General features: G+C 50.6%; 7 protein-coding genes across 7 annotated transcripts; 5 read left to right on the plus strand and 2 right to left on the minus strand.

Annotated features, from left to right (window-relative positions):
- Window positions 1-25: 25 nt before the first annotated feature.
- LTR84_002078 (uncharacterized protein) lies at window positions 26-358 on the plus strand (the record flags this gene model as incomplete). The annotated part of the gene is made up of 1 exon (XM_064845692.1): window positions 26-358. One exon carries the CDS (start codon window positions 26-28, stop codon window positions 356-358), a length of 333 nt encoding a protein of 110 aa, XP_064706546.1.
- A 2,209-nt stretch (window positions 359-2,567) lies between these two features.
- On the plus strand, window positions 2,568-3,721 carry LTR84_002079 (uncharacterized protein; the record flags this gene model as incomplete). Its single annotated transcript, XM_064845693.1, has 2 exons — window positions 2,568-2,891; window positions 2,954-3,721. The coding sequence occupies 2 exons, from the start codon at window positions 2,568-2,570 to the stop codon at window positions 3,719-3,721; spliced, it is 1,092 nt and encodes a 363-aa protein (XP_064706547.1).
- A 434-nt stretch (window positions 3,722-4,155) lies between these two features.
- On the plus strand, window positions 4,156-5,478 carry LTR84_002080 (uncharacterized protein; the record flags this gene model as incomplete). The annotated part of the gene is made up of 1 exon (XM_064845694.1): window positions 4,156-5,478. One exon carries the CDS (start codon window positions 4,156-4,158, stop codon window positions 5,476-5,478), a length of 1,323 nt encoding a protein of 440 aa, XP_064706548.1.
- A 730-nt stretch (window positions 5,479-6,208) lies between these two features.
- On the minus strand, window positions 6,209-10,844 carry LTR84_002081 (uncharacterized protein; the record flags this gene model as incomplete). Its single annotated transcript, XM_064845695.1, has 3 exons — window positions 6,209-7,309; window positions 7,361-10,370; window positions 10,441-10,844. 3 exons carry the CDS (start codon window positions 10,842-10,844, stop codon window positions 6,209-6,211), a joined length of 4,515 nt encoding a protein of 1,504 aa, XP_064706549.1.
- A 1,705-nt stretch (window positions 10,845-12,549) lies between these two features.
- LTR84_002082 (uncharacterized protein) lies at window positions 12,550-14,484 on the plus strand (the record flags this gene model as incomplete). Its single annotated transcript, XM_064845696.1, has 1 exon — window positions 12,550-14,484. The coding sequence occupies one exon, from the start codon at window positions 12,550-12,552 to the stop codon at window positions 14,482-14,484; it is 1,935 nt and encodes a 644-aa protein (XP_064706550.1).
- Window positions 14,485-14,662: 178 nt separating this feature from the next.
- Window positions 14,663-16,429, minus strand: LTR84_002083 (uncharacterized protein; the record flags this gene model as incomplete). The annotated part of the gene is made up of 3 exons (XM_064845697.1): window positions 14,663-15,018; window positions 15,085-15,525; window positions 15,583-16,429. 3 exons carry the CDS (start codon window positions 16,427-16,429, stop codon window positions 14,663-14,665), a joined length of 1,644 nt encoding a protein of 547 aa, XP_064706551.1.
- A 2,880-nt stretch (window positions 16,430-19,309) lies between these two features.
- LTR84_002084 (uncharacterized protein) lies at window positions 19,310-21,382 on the plus strand (the record flags this gene model as incomplete). The annotated part of the gene is made up of 2 exons (XM_064845698.1): window positions 19,310-19,359; window positions 19,453-21,382. The coding sequence occupies 2 exons, from the start codon at window positions 19,310-19,312 to the stop codon at window positions 21,380-21,382; spliced, it is 1,980 nt and encodes a 659-aa protein (XP_064706552.1).
- Between the last annotated feature and the right edge of the window lie 464 nt (window positions 21,383-21,846).

Genomic DNA, 21,846 nt, shown 5'->3' on the forward strand with positions numbered 1-21,846 from the left:
GGTAAGATGCATGGACGACGGCAGCATGGACGACGGCAGCATGGACGACGGCAGCATGGACGACGGCAGCATGGACGACGACAGCTTGGATGATGACAACTCGGACGATGACCTGGGTTCTATTCACAATATCACACGAAGGCGCCTAGCAGAGCTTGAAGCTCAAGGTCGAAGTGCAGCTGCGAACGGGGGTGATGGTAAACTGGGCGAGGAGCTGGGCTCTGCTGACGATGTCGGCCAAAGAAACTGGGCATATATTCAAGCTCGGTATCTTGATCCAGACTCCGAGGCATACATCTTATACGACGATAGCCCTGCCGGAGAAGATATCCAGATTTCCGCCCCCCGTGCCATTTGAAGGATCATAAAGAGCATGCGCCTTTACGATTTGTTTACGACTCCGATTGGTTTGACACCGGAAGGCCAAACAGAGAGCATTGAGCAGCGTGTGAATGAGTTTCTTGATTTGTCAACAGAGATTTCGCAGCTTGACGATGGTCTCTACCGAGTTGATAAAGCTTGCGCGAAACTCATGCAAGAGACCCACCGTCACTCCTTGGATCACAATCTCCTGTCTAAAGTCCGAGAGCACCATCCCGACATTCTTGAATGCGAATATGTCTTCGAATGTCGGATTGCCAATTTGATACGGCGGGTGGCTGCGTCAGAAGCAGAGAATTTACGAATTCATGCAACATCTGCCGAAGAACAACTCCAGGGGGCAATTGTTCAGACAGCCTATTGCAGAAAGGCGCATATCGACACACGAAAAGGACTTCATTATCGCGAGCTTCAACTGAGATTGGTCGGAGCAAGAGTTCTCTTGGCAGAAGTCCGCCTTGATCTCGCAGTGTGGACAAATTCGATCAGGAAGTAGCTTCATCCGTCGATATCCCTGGTTGGTAGACCTCTTGGACGATTTCAAGTCTCTCACAAGCCTAACAACAGCCTGCGCCATTGAACCAGAATTGGCAGTAATAGTACCAAGATCTACGAGCCACGCAGGTGCTGCTCAACACGAGTTCAAATCGCCTGCTGGAGACTGTATGATCTGTACGATGGCTCTGGTGATTCCCTCAGACAATTCGATGGAGGAATTACCATCTACAGTCATTAACTGCCAAACATGCAAGCAAGCAATCCATCTCAGTTGCGCCATCGAGTGGTGGCGACTGTCTGTCACAGAAGACCAAAATCACATATGCCCATTTTGCAGAGGGACTGTGAGCGATGAGCATTACATCAGCGCCATTGAGAGAGAGACTGCATTGGTTGTTGAGGAGGGCCACGCTGATGAGGATTAGCGTGCCGTGAAGTTAGCATCGAGGGCAGTTTGGGCTTCCCAGCGGCATCATCAGAACGTTGATTCGCACTGAGGAAGACCGATATTTAGCTTAGTATCGATTTGGTTATTCTCCAAGGTTTTATCAAAGCTGCCGTCAAAGACTCTTAACGCGAGGCTTCAGCCCCTGAGGTATCGACCATTACGTCAGCAACGTGACATTCAGCAACTCAGCTAGGTTCATTCAAGAGCCGGATATGGTAGAGCAAACGAGTGTACCATAAGAAATAAAATCAACAAACTGAGCATGTACACTTTTGACCAACATTATAGTTGTGGTGTTGAGAAGTGCTTCACTGCTTTGCCCCTGCCTCCTGAGCCAGTATCACGCTTCATGGCTCCTCCGCAGCACGGTGGGTGTGCTTGCCATAGCAATGTCGTTCTTTATTACTCTGTTTTGACACTGTCTCTTTTCGTAATGCCCGCCATCAGCTACTCCTTTTGTATTTTCGTCATAACTTTATGCTCCGTCGAATGGGCAATAGCGGAAGTGGGGGGATCCGGGGTATTGGTTACCTAGTAGGCACCGGGCCCCACCCAAATGGCGCACCCACTGCGCAGCTGGCCAGATCTAACTGAAAAAGGAGTTGGAGGTCTGGACTCTGGATTCAGGGGTTACTCCCCCAATTCTCAAGGACTTGGAGATCGGACCTCAACAAAATTATGATCAGCTTGTTTGACAACAAAGGGTTGACCGCATATTGTCTCGGAGGCTGAAAGAGGGCCGGATATTGATTCCGAGACTTTCACGAGGCGCTGTCATGTTTGTGTAACAATCAAGTAAACAACAGTCCAGCGAAATAGAGAAAGAAGACGAGCTGTAGACGATGGAAAGCCAATCATGATTGTAAGATCAAGTGGTGACACAAGAGCCACGAGGCTCGACAGCAAGTAGTCCTATGGTTCTTGTCCAACACCATTCGCTACCGTGTTCGGTGAGAACTGCAACCGAATTTGACCAGATACATGTGGCATGTATATGCACGTCACCTACAATGGAACCCGATGGATTTCCATGCTATGATCAATGGCATTTTCAAATCAGCGGTGAGCAATACTGAGCTTTGGGGAAACTTTGGTATGGATAGAGCGCGGGATCGGCCGAGACCATCAACACTTTTCTCCTGATCTTTCATCACTCTCCTGGAGAATAATCTAGCGAGCGAACATACATTCCTCCCACCTTTCACCCACTTCGAGAAAGACATATTCAAAGCTTTCAAACATGTCTTCTCCCAAGCTCAAAGTCGCCATTGCAGGCCTCGGCCGCATGGGGTCACGTCATGCTCTTCATTTTCATCAGTTAACACCCAGAGCTGAGTTGATAGCTGTTTCCTCCCCAGACCCAAAAGAGATTGCATGGGCAGCTCGCAACTTGGAAGGTGTCAGGACCTATCTCGATTATGATGAAATGTTGAAGGCAGAAAAGGATCTCCAAGCCGTGGTCGTTTCATCGGCCACTGTCGTTCATGCTGAACAAGCCATCAAGGCCATCAATCTGGGACTCCATGTTCTCTGTGAGAAGCCTCTCAGTACCAGCCCAGAAGTGGTAAGAGCTAAAATCCCATACTCTACCATATATTATACAAATCTAAAAATGCATCTATTCAGTCGCAAACTGTGGTTACGGCCTATCGTCAATCCATCAAGAAGCATCCTTCGCAGAAGGTGATTTGTGGCTTCTCCCGACGCTTCGATGCCTCATACCGTGATGCGTATTCCAAAGTCAAATCTGGCATGATTGGCCGACCTTCAGTGTTCCGCAGTCAAACCTGCGACAAGCTCGACCCTTCAGGTTTCTTTGTGCAGTATGCACAATTCTCTGGTGGCATATTTGTCGACTGCTCTATTCACGACATTGATCTTGCACTATGGTTCTTCGGAGAAGACTCCATCGTCAAATCCGTCACCGCTGTCGGCATCACAGCGGTCAGTCCCGAGCTGCGACAATACAACGACCGTGATAATGCAGTCGGTATCGTCGAATTCTACGGCGGCAAGATTGCTCAGCTGTTCTGCTCCCGCATGATGGCTGCAGGCCAGGAAGACACGACTGAAGTCACTGGAACCGAAGGCAAGCTCTCCATCAATGCCCAGCCACAGTCGAATCTGGTCAACATCTACGATTCGACAGGAATCCGCCGTGAGATTCCTCCTCACTATTATGGACGGTTCCGTGACGCTTTCATCACCGAGGCAAATGAGTTCACTGCTTGCTGTCTCGACAATACCGAGGTGCCTTTCAGGCTTGAGGGTGCGGTCACGGCAGTCAAGGTTGGTGCTGCATTGCAAGAATCCTTGATCACAGGCAAGAAGATCGAGTTCGACGAGATCGGACGAAGAATCCAGGAGGAGCAAGCGCCCAAGGCTAAGTTGTGAAATTTCATCGATAGATCGATCAGCCCGGTTGGCGTTCCCAAAGGAAAGGGCTAATATGGCAGAGCTATTCTTTCTCAACCTCCATAGAGGGCATCGCATTAGACCTCATTAGATGAAGGAATTATACTAGACAGATATATTGCATTGAGATGTTATATATGGCGCTTCTGATGGCCTCCATCATCCCGCGAAACAGAGCCAAGACCTCCATCAATTTCTTAGGGTCGATAAAGCCTAAAGTTTGACAACGTCGATCCCGCGTATCGTCGATAAGTCATGACAAATCGTTGGCGCAAAGTATCTCAAGACGACTTTTGTTGTCGGGCAGCACAACCTGGTCTCATGAGATATAGGTCAACGACCCCACCATCCAGGTAGGAAACATATCAACAGCACATAATCAAGTCCATGAGAGCACGGTCCTCCCCAACACAATGTCGACAACTCAACCTCATCAACAAGAACCACACCAATTCCCCCTCTCAACGGCTCAACTATCATGCCTCTGCGGCACCGTCAAAGAGCCTGGCACACTACTCGTACCATCCGGGCAATCGAAGACATTCCCCGTCGCCAGCCACATGTGCCACTGCAACAGCTGCCGCTACGTGACAGGAAACATCCTGTTGTCAGGCCCGGCACTCACGACATCACCTAGCCGAGCCTCACTGGCACACTGCACCGCCTACGCCACATCCGCACAGTTTGTGCGGTATTTCTGCACGACGTGTGGATGTCATTGTTTCACGCAGAACATGGCCATTGCACGAAAGGAGCTGGATGTCACGACCGATCCCTCCTCCGCCAGCTCTTGCCCCGACGAAGCCAAAATCGAGAGCGACGACGAAGAGCCCGAATGGTATACCAACTCAGGCCTCATCGAGCGCGACCCAGCACAGATCGAAGCGGATGCACCATGGGCCACCGATCTCGTGAATACACTAAGCCACATGTTCATCGCTGACACGCTCGACGGTGGCATTGTGCCACGCCTGTCGAACCCCGCCTCTACGAAAATCCCGCTCTTCATGGACGGATACTCCGACGAGGCCACATCGCCTGGGTCCGCGACATCTCTCGAATCAGTCCTGCAGCTGCGACTTAACAACTCAAAATCCACATCTCCATCATCAACAGCATCCTCCTCCTGCCTGAAAGCAGCATGCCACTGCGGGAGCGTCAAGCTCTCGATCCGCCGACCCGACTACGCCGTCGACACGCAGGGCGTCCCAGCGCGGTACATCGCCGAGCACGCGACGACCAAATACCCGGCGTGGTTCTGCGCATGCCGCTCCGACCGCACAGGGAATGGTGCGTGGTTCGCACAGCCGTGGACGTACATTCCGCCCGCGAACATCACGTTCACATTTCCTGTCGACGACGACGATGATCCTGAAGGGGACGAACGACAAGTCACCGTGGCGGACGTCTTCCAGCTCTCGTCGTCATCGTCGTCGCCGCCGAATCTCCCGTCTGGTTCCCCCTCGACAGCGACAGCGACAGCGAAAGAGGCGGTCTCCGCACGCCTCTCGCAGCACCGCTCGTCCACGTCCACGACGCGCTCGTTCTGCCGCACCTGCGGCGCGACGGTCTTCTATATGCACGACGAGCGGCCCAGCGTTGTGAACGTCGCGGTGGGGATTCTGCGCGCGGACGACGGCGCCTTGGCGAGCGACTGGCTCGACTGGGTGCCCGGCAGGGTCGTGTGCCCCGAGGAGACGACGGAGCGGACTTTGTTGCGGGCTTTGCTCGGTTGATGAGAAGCTGCGTCCAGGTCTGGGTGGGGGTTGTGTGGCTGGCTGGCTGGTGGGTGGCCCAGATAGTACATCTCCCACTTGTATTTAATGGAGAGAGGGAGGGATGTTGCGATCAGGGACACAGAAGACAAGCTTTAACGATAGATTGCTCGCAGCAACACTCAAAATATATGTATTGATGATCTTTGCAATGGTTTTCGTTCCCCAGGCTTGCATGCACTTGAAGAAATCGAGAAACTTTTCAGCAATCAATAAAACCTGGCAATCAGAAAAATCTTCCAGCGTAAACGATGGAGGCAGAGTTCTGTTCCTCTCTAATCCTAACTTCCAGCCGCGCACGAAAGGGTATATCTTGATTGTGATTAAAAAACAAAGTTGCAATGTCATGCCGAATCCATGCCAATGCCAATGCCATGCCATGCCATATCATGCCACAACTGTCAGGCTGCCCAACTGTTGGAGAAGATCAATTTCGACCATGACCGTTGGGCTCCAGATAGAGTTGGCGCCCTTCCAAAATCGCGTTCCCACTGACAGTATTGTTTTGTGCACTCCGAAACTTCCAATTCCAGCTTTTTGGCTATGCGGAGGGTTTATATGTTCATTAATGATAAAGAGATTCGTCTTCCCAATGGCCATTCGACATCTAACGTACACTTCATCGATCCGCTGAGCTCGTTGTAACTGTGACCGTCATACATGAGTGGCACATTCCGTACCACCTGGAACTTCATTTCACAAGACTTGCGGCGGCGGCGGCAGTTGCCAAATCAGATCTCCCGCTCATGGTCCTCTGACCTACTGTCAACCGTGCCAGACCCGAGTTAGAGGCAGATGAATTCATGGCAGCGTGAGATGCTCGCTTAGCCTGAGAGGTACCCGGAGCAGATCCTGCCGGTGGTACGGTCGATTGTCGCCGCGGCCCTGGTTTGTGCGGCGAAGTTTCCTGCCTTGCGCCGGTAGGTGCCTTCAGACCAAGAAATGGGGGTTGTGGTAATGGACGTGGACCTGCAGCAGTCGTGACCGAATTAACTCTCTTGACAGGAGAGTTTACAGCTCCGATCAGATTTCGTCTGGTTGCAGTTGTACTCATCTTAACCCCAGTGATGAATTCATGTTTGTTGGCCTCATTAGGCGTTAGTCTTCGTGAAGGATCCCATTTCAGACATTTGGTGATAAAGTCAAGAAATGCTTCATCATCACATTTCAAGACTTGTCGTAGCTCCTTCGAGCTCGGTCGTCTCCTTCTGCCCTTGGAAGAGACAGTCAACCGAGGCTTGCCCATGGAGTCGAAGAATAGTTTTTTACGACTGCTCTTTTCAATCAGGTGCTTTTCTGGTGGACCGAAAACTTCCATAATACATGCTAACTGTTCCTGCTCGTTTTCACCTGGGAAAATAGGATAACCAGTGTAGAGTTCAGCAAGAATACAGCCGACGCTCCACATGTCGATCGGCATCCCATAGGACATTCCCAATATTACTTCTGGTGATCGATAGAAACGTGATTGGATGTACGTGTACACTTTTTCGTTTTCGAAACAACTCGACCCGAAGTCAATGACTTTGATCTCAGAGTGTACAGGGTGGGCCAGGAGGATATTTTCAGGTTTAAGATCACAATGGATCACCTTATGTTGTTGTAGAAGGACGAGACTTTGGAGCAACTGTTTTGTGAACCGTCGGATCAGTTTCAGAGAGAATCCACGGAAATCGTGAGCTTTGATAAATTCGTAGAGGTTCATATCCAGAAGATCAGTCGATATGCAAAGATGGCCTCGGAAATAAAAGCTCTGATCGAAGTTGACAACACTGTGCTTCTTGTGTGGATCCTATTCATGTTTAGTATTTTCTCACTTCTCCAGCTGGCTTCAATGACTTACCCATTCTTTGAGTTTCTGAAGAATATTGACCTCCACAAGTGCTTGCTGGTGAAATCGTTTCTTATTGCGAATAATCTTGACAGCAACAAGAATTCCAGTCTTGTGGTCTACACAACGTACAACCTGACCGAAACTCCCCTTACCAAGAAGGTCCACAACTTCATAACGGTACGCGAGATGGTCTCCTTCGACAATGTTGTAATCACCTCGCTCATCGTCATAGCCAAAGTTCGTGGGTGCCGCATTCAAATCACCAATGATTTTTCGAGCTTTTGCCGTGCCGGTGAAATATACGTTTGGATAGTCGACAATTTCTCCTCGTTCGAAAAGGTTCAATTCAAATGTTCTTGAAGCTGTTTCTGCTGACATCCGTCGAACTGGTCTTGCCCGTGCACGAAGAGCATCTAGTTGACGTGCAGCGGCTTCAGCATCCTTCCTTTTGGAGGCGAGTTTCTTCATTTCTTCTTCCGCGACCATGTCATCACGATCCAATACCGGCTCTTGCTGGCGCTGAGACGGCTGTTTGCCCACCAGATTTGGCGTGCTCGCGGACAGTGATCCAGACCTGTTCGTCTGCATCATAAGAGTTCTGCTCGAGTCTACAGATGGACGTGCAGTAGAAGTGTGCATCGTTGTACTATCATGACTTTCTTGACGTTTGGGTTCAATTGGAATGCTCGATGTCGAGGTTTGTCTTCGGGATCGCAGGTACGAAGGCTTCTGAGAAGGACTGGAGCCACCATTTTGAGGATTGGTCCAAGTCGAAGAAGCTGGAAGTTTCGGAGGGGGCATATTATCATACTTTCGCAAATCATCATTCTGCGCTGCCGATTCCAGCACCTGAGTCTCGCTTCTTTTTCGGCTTAGCTTCCTTCGCAACACAGAAGTGGAAAAGACAGATTCACTTTCCGCTGGTCTCTCAGCACTGATAGGGCTTGCTGCTACCTCCGTTTTGGGTGTTACTGAGAAACTTGGTGCTCGTGGTCCATTCGGCTTCGCTTGGCTAGGATTACGACTCAACTCGGTGATGAAGTTAGGTCTCATATACGTCGTGAAATCATCGGCGCTCTTCGGCAAGGAGGACGACACGAAAGGTGACAGGTTTCGATCAGATTTGCCTGTTTCGAATGTGAACACAGGAAGGTTAGGACTGATATCACTCGGTGGGCGTAAATCATCAGAACGAAGTGCGTGATGGGAAGTTGAACTCCGGAGGATGGTTTCGGTAGCACCCTTATGGGATTGAGAGAAGAAGCTCGCTTTGGATGCTGTCATAGGCGTACTTGGTGTCTTCATCGTACTGCGTAGTGCTGGAGGGGTGGTTGTTCCCTCACCAGATTCAATCTTCGAATTAAAAGACTTGATCTTGGCAGCTGTAGGCGTACTCAGAGGAAGAAGATTCAGCGGAGGTAATCTCAGAGTATGTAGATTTTTCTTGCTCGGTTTGCGCTGTGGTTTGGCTCTGAGTTCTGGCTCGATCGAGACCAGTGTCGGAGCGGGCAAAAGAGGTTGGTTGGATGAAACATGTGAAGCAGTGCTAGGGGCTCGAGGCGTCTCGAGCGCCTTCATTGCATCTGCCACTGTGGAAATGACTGGACTTGCAGATATTACTCCATCAAAAGGAGGAAGGCTTGATGATCGGGCTGAGAAGAATGGCTGATCGTGTTCACTTCCGGGAGACTCGTAAGCTTTGGGAATCGCAGGTACAGGCGGGACTTCGAGCTCAAAGGTTGTATTTCCGGAGGTGTCCAATCTTGGTTTGGGGGTGGGTAGACGGGATGAATTGGGATTTAGCGGGAGTCTTGCTGGATTGTTCGCATTGTTGCGAACAGAACTATAACTAGTATTCGAAGACAAAGACTGACCAGAGCTGTACGATTTTCGATTCGGATCGGGGGTTGTTCTCGAAGATGAAGGGGTCAAACTCTTTCGACTGGGCACGACTGGTGATTGGATGTCTGACTGTGGCATTTGGGGTACTGGGTCGGGTAATGGTGTTGGAGGCGCTTGAGATATCCTGCTCTGAGGTAACGGAGGTGCAGGAGGAACGATGGACATACGTTTCATACGTCTGGCATCGGTTGGGCTGACGGTGCGAGCACCTAGACCTGTGGCATGGTGAGGCATGACGGACATCCTTCTATTTCGATCAGCATTACCACCTGGAGTTGTTGTCCTTCCAGGAGTTCCACTTCTCCTTGTCGGGGTATTGGGAACACCTCCAGAACTCATTTTTAGTTGATCTGGAGTCCTCGAAGGTGTCAACAGGTCTTTGGATGTTCTTCTCTTGGGTCCAAGAGACGTTTTAAGTTGTAAACTCTTTGTACTTTCCGTACTCGATTTTCTCCCGCCGACACTAGGTCTCCGTTTGACCACAGGCTTATCCGATGACTCTGGGGCGACAAATGTCCCAGGCCCGACTGATTTCCTGGGAGCCTTGGTTGTAGGTGCTGCATTGTTGAAGGAGTTGGGTGGAAAGTGGCTCTGTCTTCTACCGCGAAGGATCGAGGTAGTGGATGCGGACATGGAATCGGACTTTGCTGAATTCCTCGACGTGTTTGATGCGGTCGAACTCTTACGGGTTATGGGAGTTATGCCAGAGCCTTTACGGGCAGGTATAGGAATGGCGGCTTGTGCAGTAGGTTTCTTCTGCTCGGTTTGGGAGGAATCAGGAGTGACAGAGGTAGAGGCCGAGGCCGAGGCGGTGGTGCTGGCAGTCGGGATTTTGACAGAACCACCTCTTCCTGGCAGAGGAAAGTGGTTCAGACTGGGCTCGGTGCCAACTATAGTATCTTGAAAGTCGTCAAAATTGAAGGTAGGCTCGAGAAAGTTACCGAAATCCAAGGTGGCATCACGCTGTTGGTTGGAGGAGGGTTTGGTTTGTATAGATGCAAAGCTGAATCTGGAAATATCGTTGATGGATAGCTCGTTGGTATAGGGATCTTGAGAAGCGACGGCGGAGGCACCTCTTAGGGAATTAAACTGCGGATTTATTGAATTGCTAGCTGTTCTGTGATTGAGGAAAGTGTGAGTCAGTAGAGATTCTGGAAACCACGGTTGTGGTTGCGATTGAGTGGTACCTTTTACCCGTCCCCGTCCCCGAACCATAATCCAGAGGTCGTGGACCCATCGGACCTTTGATACCAGGGATCGAGGACTGTCTTCTTCGAGTTGCGAGAGTGGCCGTGGAGGTTACATTGTCACCAGGCTCACGTTTGGGAGCGGACGAGGTCGAGTTCATGACAAAGGAGGGGCCCTTCCTTGCGTTTGCGTGAGGGTTCAAGTTGTCGGCTGCAAAAAGGGCAGTGTCAGCAGGGGTGTCTTTTATGCAGGTAGCCTTTGCATGATGCAGCGAGTTCGTACCACCATTATCCAGATCTTCGGCTCTGACAGGATTTGTATATCGAGTTTGCAAGGAACCGGAGCCAGAGCTCGAGCTGGGATTCGAAGAGGAGGGCATGGATGCATTTTGACGGTAAGGCATGGTTCAGCAACTCGAACGCTTGGACAATCGACACCGTGCAGGTCCGGCCGTGCGTGTACTATCCCGCGTCTTTCACCATTCAGTCTCCGACATGCAATACCATTTAGAGTTGCTCAATCCATCCTTGGAGAGGATCTGAATTGTCGTCAAGGGAAGGAGGTCGAATGGCCTAAGTCGCGACCCAGTGGTGGTGGTGAGCAGACACGGGTGCGGTGCCTCGTGGTGCCTCTGGCGGTGGATGAATTAGGTTAGGAGGGACAGTTGGCAGGCCACGCGCTCCTGAGCTGCGGTGGCAAGGGGAGAAAATGATATCCGAAAATCGAGAGGTGCAGATGTAGTTGCAGTGAGGTGAGGATGAGGATTGGAGATTATGAAACACAATGTCAACAAAGATCAAAGGGACTGTAGGAACAACCACGTAGATGAAATAGGAGGATATTGCGGTGACAATAATCGTCCATCAAGCATCAAGATTCAGGACGCAGTGCTCGGTAAAGGCCTGTGCATGAATTTCTGGCTGAAAGGGCAGTCAGGTCCAAGTTGGTGGTGGTGCTCGTAAGCTTGGGGTTTACTCTTACCTACCCGGTAACTATCAGTCTAGAGCAGGGGTTTAGGCTAACGGTAGCTAACACTGCAGTCTATCATGCCCAGCATCCACGCCTACGAGTACTTTCGATGCCCAGGCCCCAGAGTGTCCACCACCATGCACCTTACCCACGCCTAGTAATTGGTGCTTGTACCTGACGGGAGGGACTAATGCTGTGGCTAACAGACGACACTGCTCTCTGACAGGTTAATTCTGGACATTCGTATGGGGATGGATGGAGTGACCGTCTCGAAGACTTGTCCAGACGATCGACTATTAGGGGCATTGAATCGACCAAACTTGACTGTGGCTCCTCGGTGGCTTTTCTTAATTCGGCTGGCCACTGCCAGTGATGCTTAGCGACATGCAATCCATGCCAACCTGCCTATCCGACCATCGCTGGCCAAAGTTTTCTATCAACAGCAATTTCGTCTTTGAATTGAGGCTCGGGGATTTAATCAAAAGAGACCCAGTCCAGAGATCTGCAGTGCATTCTTCCCGTACCGAGTATCCGTCCGGTTACGAAAATGCCACAAGTCATAACAAGTACGTGGAAGGAATATTCTTTGGACTTGTGATGATCCTTGTCGAGGCTGGCATGATGCGAGGATACGGAGTCCGCTCTCGTTGGTGGTCCTCGCACACAACAAACAAAGGATGGCCTAACCGTGGTTGAATGTTGATGCATTAGCACCAACGCTGCGACCAGCCTACCACAAATTAACGACGTCCTCCTGTGCGAACCAAAAAGAACAGTCTAACTTCAAGAATGATATCAAGCTTGTTAGCGGATTCGATCGATCAACCCCCTGCCCCTTGCTCTCCCTTCTTTTGACCATCTCGAGAGTTGGGAATCTGAGTTTATGCCACCCAGCCCCGAAGGATTAATCCGAGCCGTGTGCTCGAAATAGATTAGCTTGGATCTCACGTGCGTTGAGGCGGTCAGCCACATGTCAGTGGCGTCCTCCGAGGCTCTGACGACATCTCTTCGACTTCAAGTTGGAGCCAGATCGGAGCACCGTGAACCCTACCTGGACAAGAGACTCATCCATGTACACAGATGTTAACAACAAAAGGAATGGAACTATGTAACGTGGTCCGCCGACCTGACCCAGCGTAATGGATGAATACACAGCTGAGGTCTTCGCCAATCGCGATGAACCTGTTCCACTCATCGCCGTGTCGCAAAGTGATATCGACACTTCATCCAGCGAGCCTGAACCTACCAGCCGCCGAAGTCGTCTTAAGCGCTCGTTATCACCCTCTCGACTGAAGACCAAAGGTCAAGAATTTGCCGCCGCTCAACTCGACAAAAGTCAGCTCAGTCCAGGCACTAAAGGTTCCTTACAAGATCGACTCTTCTCCAAAGTCCTTCAACAAGTGATCCCATCGTCAGAAGATGTTGATGATGACCTGGTTGACACGCCGGTGGATCGAAGGTCGTCGAAATATGTCTCTCGCCCAGCCTTCTCGCTGCCATTGATGACGAATAATTTTCGTCGTTTCAATGCACGCATTGGAATAGTATTTGTCTTCCAAAATCGCCTTATCCGCCTCTTCACCTGGAAGACCCCATCTCACACCCTGTCGTTTCTTGCAACCTATACCTTTGTCTGTCTGGACCCACACCTCCTAATTGTCGTTCCACTCGCCGTCGCGTTGCTGTTTATCATGGTCCCAGCCTTTACTTCACGCCATCCACCTCCACCGCCAGCGACCACCATTTCGAGCACCACTCCATACTACCATCAAAACTATGCTGGTCCAGCACTTGCCCCTGCAAGGACCATCAAACCTGCTAGCGAGACGTCGAAAGATTTCTTCCGCAACATGCGTGACTTGCAAAACTGCATGGCGGACTTCAGTAATCTGCACGATGTTCTTGTATCGACAATCGCACCAGCCACCAACTTCAGCGATGAAACGTTCTCCTCACAACTATTCTTGTACTTGACCATCCTGACCACTCTATCATTCATCTCAGCTCACTTATTACCGTGGCGCCTCATCCTCCTCCTCGCAGGCTGGACAACCACCGTCAGCTCGCACCCTACAGCACAACAATGGCTCGCCCGAATGCAAAAGCGCGCTGAACGACAAGCATCTCTCGCGCTCAACGACCCAACACTAAAACACCAGCGGTTCATCCACGGCATTCCCCTCCCCGCCACTCCCGCCGTAATGCAATCAACGCTTCAATCCCTTTCCGCCATAACCCTGTCCAGCACACCGGAAACCCAAGAAGTCGAGGTCTTCGAACTACAACACCGCCCACTCACCTCGGTCTCATCTTCCGCCAACGCCCCAGCAACCGAATGGCAACCCCATCTCTTCACACCCAGCCCGTACGACCCACTCTCGCCATCGCGCATAGCAGGCGACCGACCCCGAGGAACACGATTCTTCGAAGACGTAGCACCCCCGGAAGGCTGGGAATGGGCCAGCAAGAAATGGGAACTCGACCTCGAAGCCGGCGAATGGGTGAACGAGCGACTCGTGGTCGGCGTCGAATATGACGTGTTACGGCACGACAACGACGACGACACCGTCTTCGACGAAACCAACGAGGAGGCCATCACATTCGACAACCCCACCACAATCCCCGAATCCCCCACCTCCCATCACCAACGCACATCCACCTCCACGTCCACCTCCCAGCACAGCAAACATCCGTCCACGCACCGCCGCCGCGGCAGCGTCAACCTCGACTTCGGCGGCTGGGTGTGGGACCTGCCGCCGGTGCCGGGCAGCGGGCTGAACCGCGACGACGACCTGTGGCTCGCGTACGGCGACTACGACATTCCGCGGGCGGCGGCGGAAGAGCGCAGTAAAGCCGAGAAGAAGAAGAGGGAGAAAGAGCAGCGCGAGAAGGAGAAGAAACGCGGTGCCAAGGTCAGTCTCGGTAGTGTCCGAGATTGGGAGGAGGCGACGCGCCTCGAGAATAAAGGCCGCACCGGCGAGTGGAGGCGCAGGAGGTGGGTCAGGCTTGTCAAGAGGCGAGTTGTTGGGCATGGTGCTGCTGCTGTTGGGAGTGGTGTGGGTAGTGGGTTGTGATGTGATATGCTGAGATGTGTCGGCTTGAGAATGGAAGTGGGAGTATAAGTACTCTCTGCAGGGGACAAACTGAATTTCCTTCGAGGCACGATAAGCGTGGACTCCTCTTTCTGATCATCTAGCTAAATTCGGTTGCGTCTCATGCTTTGAAGTTCGCGAAACCTGAATATTCCAGCTCTCAGCTCATGCCTAGGCAGCATACCTTTGAACCAGGCAGCTCCTCCATCATGTCATCCTGTAGACAATATGTGCTTAAGGCTTGTTTCAAGCTTCGATGTAAACCAAATTTGCCTGGAGTTTGGCCGATGTCATCACCACTCATGTCATGTTCCATCAATACAAAGATCGTAACCTTGGCAACTCTGGTTGCAGATGTGCAAATGTTGAGGGAAGTGCTTTCCTGTTGGATTCGGTAAATTATACTTCTCACACTCTTGCTCTGGGTTTCTGAAGACGAATAATCCAGTCTCGGTCGTTCGGACTCCTGCTTTGTTCTGACCTCACAAGTCAATTGTAGACCAGTCGCATTTCCTTCTGCGTGATGTTAGCAAGACACTTTGTTCTGCGAGCAGCAACTCACTGGTGCCAGCCACGAGGTACTGGGACCCAAGACACATGAATCGGGTCGTGGATTGTCGTTCTTCATCACTTCCTTCCCCTTGTATGACTGAGACAGTGAAGCGATCGTGGAGGAGTCCATGAGATCAATGGCTGCAAGTTCTCGATCAACTTCAGCAAACGGAGAAGTAGCATTGGGACGATTTCCAGCTTCCGGGTCGGAGAGAAAGGCGGTCAAGCTTGAGCTTGGATTTGTGCTGTTGGTCATTGTTTGCGTGAGGCCACGATCGGGATGGCTTGCTTTTGTTGGGCTGAATATTGCTCTGACCTGCACATCATCCTTTGTAGTTGATGTAGACTTTTGGTTGATGGTCATGAAGAGCGTGCCCAGTGGAATGATCAGGTACACAGTGGGTAAGATCATAACACTTGGCTCCACGATATTGCGACTGTGGCTAACCAGTAAGAGAATGCAGAAGATGACTAGTAAGAGATTAGCGTGGAACTCAGTGATGTTCATTGTAGTATGCTGTCACTTACAGGGCAGCACAAAGGAATGAGCGCAAAGAAGTCCAACCAAGTTCAACGCCGAAGCATAAGCGTTGTGGGTCTTGACAAGAGAGTATGGTCGCCTCCAGATGATGCTCACTATGGAACACATAGAGATCAGTGCGTAACTTCCAACGCTGACTGCAAATGTGGTGTGGTAGACATAAATCCATGTCAAGTAATCGGCAACCGCGTTGTACTCCGGCTTTTGGTCTATCTGAACAAGCGTCTTGACGATGCAGATCAATTGTGTGGCGAAAGTGGCCATTGAGGAGAAGACGAGATAGCCGAGAATGACGCAGTAAAGCACAGGAAATCTGTTCTGGATACTAGTCATCAAACCTTTGGCCTGAAGCCAAAGACAGACACTGGCGCAGCAGTAGGAAAGGATCTCAGTAACCAAGCTTGCGGCTTGAACTGCGATGTAGCGAGCAGGGAAGATGACTGATTCAGGACCCACGAGTAGGATGTAAGGCGAATATTTGCTCAAGCCAGGAGTGCCAGCCGAGATGATATTGATCATCAAATGCACCAGCAGAAGGGTCACCCCACCTAGCAAGCAGGTATGAAATAGTGAAGTTCTCTTTTGGTTGGGTGCCAGGGCGAGTAGGTAGATGAAAGTGGCCCAAGTCATGCCTGCAGCAATGCCATCAGTGGAACTTTTGTTGACCACGAGTCGCGAATAGTCATCGATGAAGCGCCATGTGAGAACAGCTGGGCGAGTACCGTACGAAGGCAATGAGAACACGGGGGAGTCATAGTAGGAGCCTCCAAACCCAACAGTAGGAAAAGCAACAGGTGCAGGATAGGTCAATCCCGGGATCGTACGCATGGCCATTTCGTAGACAGAATTGAGGAATGAGTGAGAAGTGAGAGTGGGTGTTGAGGTGCTGGAAGAAGTGACACTGTCGCGTTCAACGCAGCTGGTGCTTGGTGAGCGACGTCGAGGGTGAGCGACGATGCCGAGATAAGTTTTGATGGCAAGGAGGAGTAAAAGGAAGAACTGATGATTAACAAGGAGATGGGTATGGGGGGAGTTTGTTGTGCGCGCAGGAGAGAGAACCAAATTGAAGGTTGAAAAAGTTGAAATCTCGCGCACTGGCAGTCGTGAAGTGAAGTGAAGAGCAGAGCAAGTGACCAACTTCACTTGGGCTTGAACGTCAGTCTGGAGGCGACTAGTCGCAGGTTCAAGTACACCATGAAGCCATCGTCAAAGTCGTCATCCTCTGAGATTGCCAATGACCTTTTGGCATATTCACAACTGCCCTTCATACTCAATGATACTTTCGCCTGCTCAGCACTACGTCCAATATACCATAGTCTTTGATCGCCACCACCGATATGGCCATATAATCCACTCAGTCTCTCGTTCTAGAACGTCTGCACTGCTCAAATGGACAGCGATGAGCCAAGATAGCTCCAGAAACTAAGACAAAAGAACAATATCAACCATCCTCATATTGTTCTTTATTCCCACAAATATCTCTCTTGGACACTATCAACGGAGAGAAAGGAGAATCAGGCTTCACAAGCCTTGATTGAACACACCTACCTGGGTACTCACCTACTGGACACCCATGGGTGCTCGAAGAATCTTGATGAAATCGAAGCTGGACTCGTGAAAAATCACATCACATGATAGTCCACTAACATGCTCTCGGAAGAAGAATGTAAGGAATCACGATGCCTTTATTTACACATATTTATGATGAACTTGGTGCGCATTCATCGACAAAGATTTCAAAGCTCGAACAAGGATTGTGATGTTGAACCTGATGTTGCCGTCCAAGAAAGCTCACAGCTGAAGATGGAAGTCGGGCCGAAGTGGTTCTTCGCCCATTCATCACGAAAAGGGGCTCTGGCTTCAAGTTCTGCATATCGACTTCTTCGTGTCAAGACTCTTGCTGATGTCAACCAAAACGGTACAGGGTACTCCAGGTACTCCAAGGACAACTTGGTGATTCATGGCGCTGTACGAGGGAGATCGTAAGGTTGGCCACTTGTCTCCAAGGGAATGTGCAAACTTGCTGTTACCCCTTCGAGACGTGAGCTGTTGACCACGCCAACCCACCTTGTGAGCTGCAACACAACAACTTCGCCATTCACTTACTCGATGAACATTCTCCTCAATAAATTGGCATTGGATTCGAAAATCGGCCATGTGTTGCATGGAATTTCATTGCAACCCAAGACATGCTTCTGACAGCTCCGTGGAAGACGAAAGTGTTAATTCAGATGGTTGGCCTCCTCTTCTGTCGTACAATTTCATTCCAGCCTGAGCAGTGTCGTCAGAACGGTGTCACTAGATGGTCCACAATTACGCCGTTTCATGATGCCTCAACATGAACAATAGCAAAGCTATAGTCAATCTTCCCCCCAGAAACAAGTATTGAAGGTTTCCGGAGATTGCATCTTCACGCAGCATCACACCATCACTCGCACAATATCACTGTTCAATGACCAAGTCCAGACAAACAAATTCAGCACCTGAGACCAAACCACTGGGTATCATGGAGATTTTTGGATCGACCGCATTAGTCCGCTGCATATCGCCTTGCCACCGGGTTCCGTCAGGAAGTGAATTCATTCGGAATCTCTGACGGTGATACAAGCTCCCTTGAGCACGGGTCTGGTATGCTGTACACTGAATCCGCCTTCCACTTGGCTTGTTGTTCTGGATCTGCGCATCCACGTCTATCTCGATCTTCGAAAAACAAGCCCACACAGCCATCTTCGTACGTTTAATTCTTCTTGTCTAATTACTGGCATTCATCCAGGACACCATAATCTCCTGGAAGTGTGCACTCAAGGATCATCGATGTACAGTTCGAATCAACCGTGTCTTTCCTCAAGACTCTCGGTGCTACGAATTGTTTGACCCAGCAAGGTTTAGCACAAAGTATTCTTGATGGGCGCCGGCTTTGGCTTCCATCTAGGAAGTAATGGCCTGCCCAATTATCCACAGCCCATATGTTCACAAGCGGAATATCAGACTTGATGCCAGTCGTCACCGCTATATCTAACGAAGACAATCAACGACTCATCTTTTCGCTGTGATCCAATTTTGGGCCTCATGACTTGCCCATATTTATCAAACTCGGCTAGAGACATTTTTTCCAGCCCCGAATATGTGTATGTACGGCACATTGCCTTGATTTCCGAAAGCCATTGGTCTTTCGGGCCTGACCTGGTATATTATAGCACAGCGAATGTTGCAGCTGTATTCGGAACATGGGTCAGCTATACCCAAGCAACTCCATGCTGTGTCACCATTCAGCTATACCGACTTCACTTGCTGAAGTCACTGATGTGGAGTTTCTAAGAATAAACAGTAAATGCTGCATAGGCGAGGCTGCACGAACAACATCACGGTTACAACGCTAGAGAAATCTCATTGTAATATTGGCTGGATTGCTGATTCAAAGTGGTTATTGAGATCCCAGCCTTGGGCTTTTCGCATCCTGGGACGAGGAATATCGAAGTTACTCAACATGCACACCAAAAGCAACACAAGGTCAGGAAAGGAACCCGTTCCTGCTTTTCTGTCGTGTAAGTCAAGCAGATGATGGCGAACGTTCTCGTACACGAGATTGATTGTTGTCTATAAAGGTCAGAAGAAAGTCCTCATCTTTTAGAATTCGACAACTTCGACAGGACCGACCAGCCTTCCACTCGTTTGATTGAGCCTTTTCAAAGGTATTTTGAGTCATCTGCAACCATGCATTTGAATATTGTGAAGTTAGGCTTCCTTGCCGGCACGGCACTCAGGTAAGTGATCTTCCATGAAGCGGTTGCGAGGGCGTCAATTCTTGCCCACTTCGTTCATCAAGTACTTTGGAAGGTTCTCTGACAATCAAGTAGCTTGCCTGCAGTTGCCAATCCTCTCCACGCCCGGGATGATGCTGCTACCTCTTCTGCCTGGCAATCTTGGGATTCCTATGGTGGGGGTGGAAGTGGTGGTGGTAGTACAGATGTCAATCCTGTCGGTTCTGGATGCTTGTCTACTGTCTATACTACAGTAACCAGGGTTCAGCCGGGCTCGTGCCCTTCATTGACTCCTGTTGGTCCTGGAGGAACCAATCCTGGTTCAACCGTCACCGTCACCCTTCCAGGTCCTGGCCCTTCGACGGTCACTGTGAGCATCCCAGGGCCCACGGTAACTGAAGATGGTGGCGTTAGAACCACGACTTTGACCGTTCCTGGCCCAGGTTTTACGACCACAATCGCTGGCCCAGGGCAAATATTCACCTCAACCGTAACTCAAGCCGGTCCTCCTGTTACTGTAACTCGGGATGGCGGAGAACGCACAATCACACAGACCATCACTCAGGGAGGTCCTCCGGTCACTATAACTCAGACTCAAACGGTTACACAGGGAGGCCCGCCATCTACCATCACTAGCACAGTAATTCTGCCCGGACCTGGATCGACTACAACCATCACTCAAGGAGGACCACCGGTAACTCTTACGCAAACGGTGACTCAAGGAGGGCCTGGATCCACGGTGACAGTCACTCAGGGAGGTCCTGCGAATACTATTACTAGCACGGTAACTCAAGCTGGACCTGGATCTACTGTAACCGTCACCCAAGGAGGACCTGCAAATACTATTACTCGTACGGTAACCCAAGCTGGACCTGGAACAACCCAGACTGTTACCATTCCTGGCCCTGCTCAAACAGTGACAATCCCCGGTCCCGCACGAACAGAAACGATGACGCTCCCTGGACAGACTCAAACTCAGACGGTAACCCGACAAGGTCCTGCTCAGACTGTAACGATCACCCAACCTGGCGGTCCTGCTCAAACGGTGACGATTCCGGGACCTGGACGAACAGAGACTGTGACGCTACCCGGCCAAGTTCAAACTCAGACAGTCACTCGACAAGGGCCTACTCAAACCGTGACTGTGACCCAACCCGGAGGTCCGGGTCAAAATGTTACCATTACTCAACCAGGAGGTCCAGCTCAAACAGTAACAATCACACAACCAGGAGGTCCAGCTCAAACTGTTACCATTACTCAACCAGGAGGTCCAGCACAGACCGTAACAATCACCCAACCTGGAGGTCCTGGGCAGACAATCACGATCACACAACCTGGAGGTCCAGCACAAACTGTGACTATAACTCAACCTGGTCCAGGTCAGACATTGACAGTAACTCGACCCGGAGAGACAGTGACAATTACCCAGCCTGGTGGAGGCCCTGCTCAGACTGTGACGGTGACTCGACCTGGTCCAGCTCAAACCATTACCATAACTCAACCTGGTGGAGGTCTAGCTCAGACTGTCACTATTACTCAACCCGGAGGTGGCCCAGCTCAGACTGTGACAGTAACTCAACCCGGAGGAGGTCCAGCACAAACCGTGACCGTGACTCGCCCTGGAGATGTTGTGACAATTACTCAACCAGGTGGTCCAGCACAAACCGTAACAATTACGCAACCAGGTCCAGGACAAACTGAGACCATCACTCGCCCAGGTCCTGCACAAACCGTGACCTTTACTCAGCCAGGAGACATCGAAACTCAAACTCAAACCCGCACGATTACTCTCCCAGGGCCTGGCCCAGTTACTTCCACATTAACACTGACCAACACGATCACTCGAGAAGGGCCGACAACAACGACCACCACCACAGCAACAGCTACAGTGGTTGACACCAAATCTTGCACTCAAGTTGGACCGACTGGAGGCGGCGGTGGCGGTGTCACCGGCACGACCTGGGGAGATTGGCCGGCGGCAACGGCAACGGTAACTTCGAGCGGAAGGTACAGATTCTGGCCCTGAGAGAAGATGCCATGATTTATGAATTTTCATACAGTCGAGTCTTGAAATGATCGACTTCTCTTTTTACCAAAAGCAGCCCGCTTGGACCTTGGATCCAACTATGCATCACTCCTTCATATCATTCCAGGTCCTAGCAGGGTGAACAGGAGCTTTTTTAAATAGAACAGACATAGGAAAACCAGGGAGATGCATAGCTTTCAATGTCAATGAGATGAGATGACGCCTATCCTTTCTTCTGGTTTCTCGTTCTGCACTGGCTGCCTCTGTAGAGTAGTCTGGTTTAGACGGTATGAACTCTCGATCATGCAGACTACTCTAATCCAAGCCGACTCCTCTGATTTGGAAAATGTATAGAATCATATTTAAGCAATCACTAGAGGAAGGTGATGACCATCAGCGACTTGGACCAGTCGTGACTTCCCCAATTGCCCAGTGCAGTGCATCAGCAATCTGTAGGCTTGGCA

Source organism: Exophiala bonariae (genome assembly GCF_035927105.1).
Source record: "Exophiala bonariae strain CCFEE 5792 chromosome Unknown scaffold_12, whole genome shotgun sequence".
NCBI classification, from domain to species: Eukaryota; Fungi; Ascomycota; class Eurotiomycetes; order Chaetothyriales; family Herpotrichiellaceae; genus Exophiala; species Exophiala bonariae.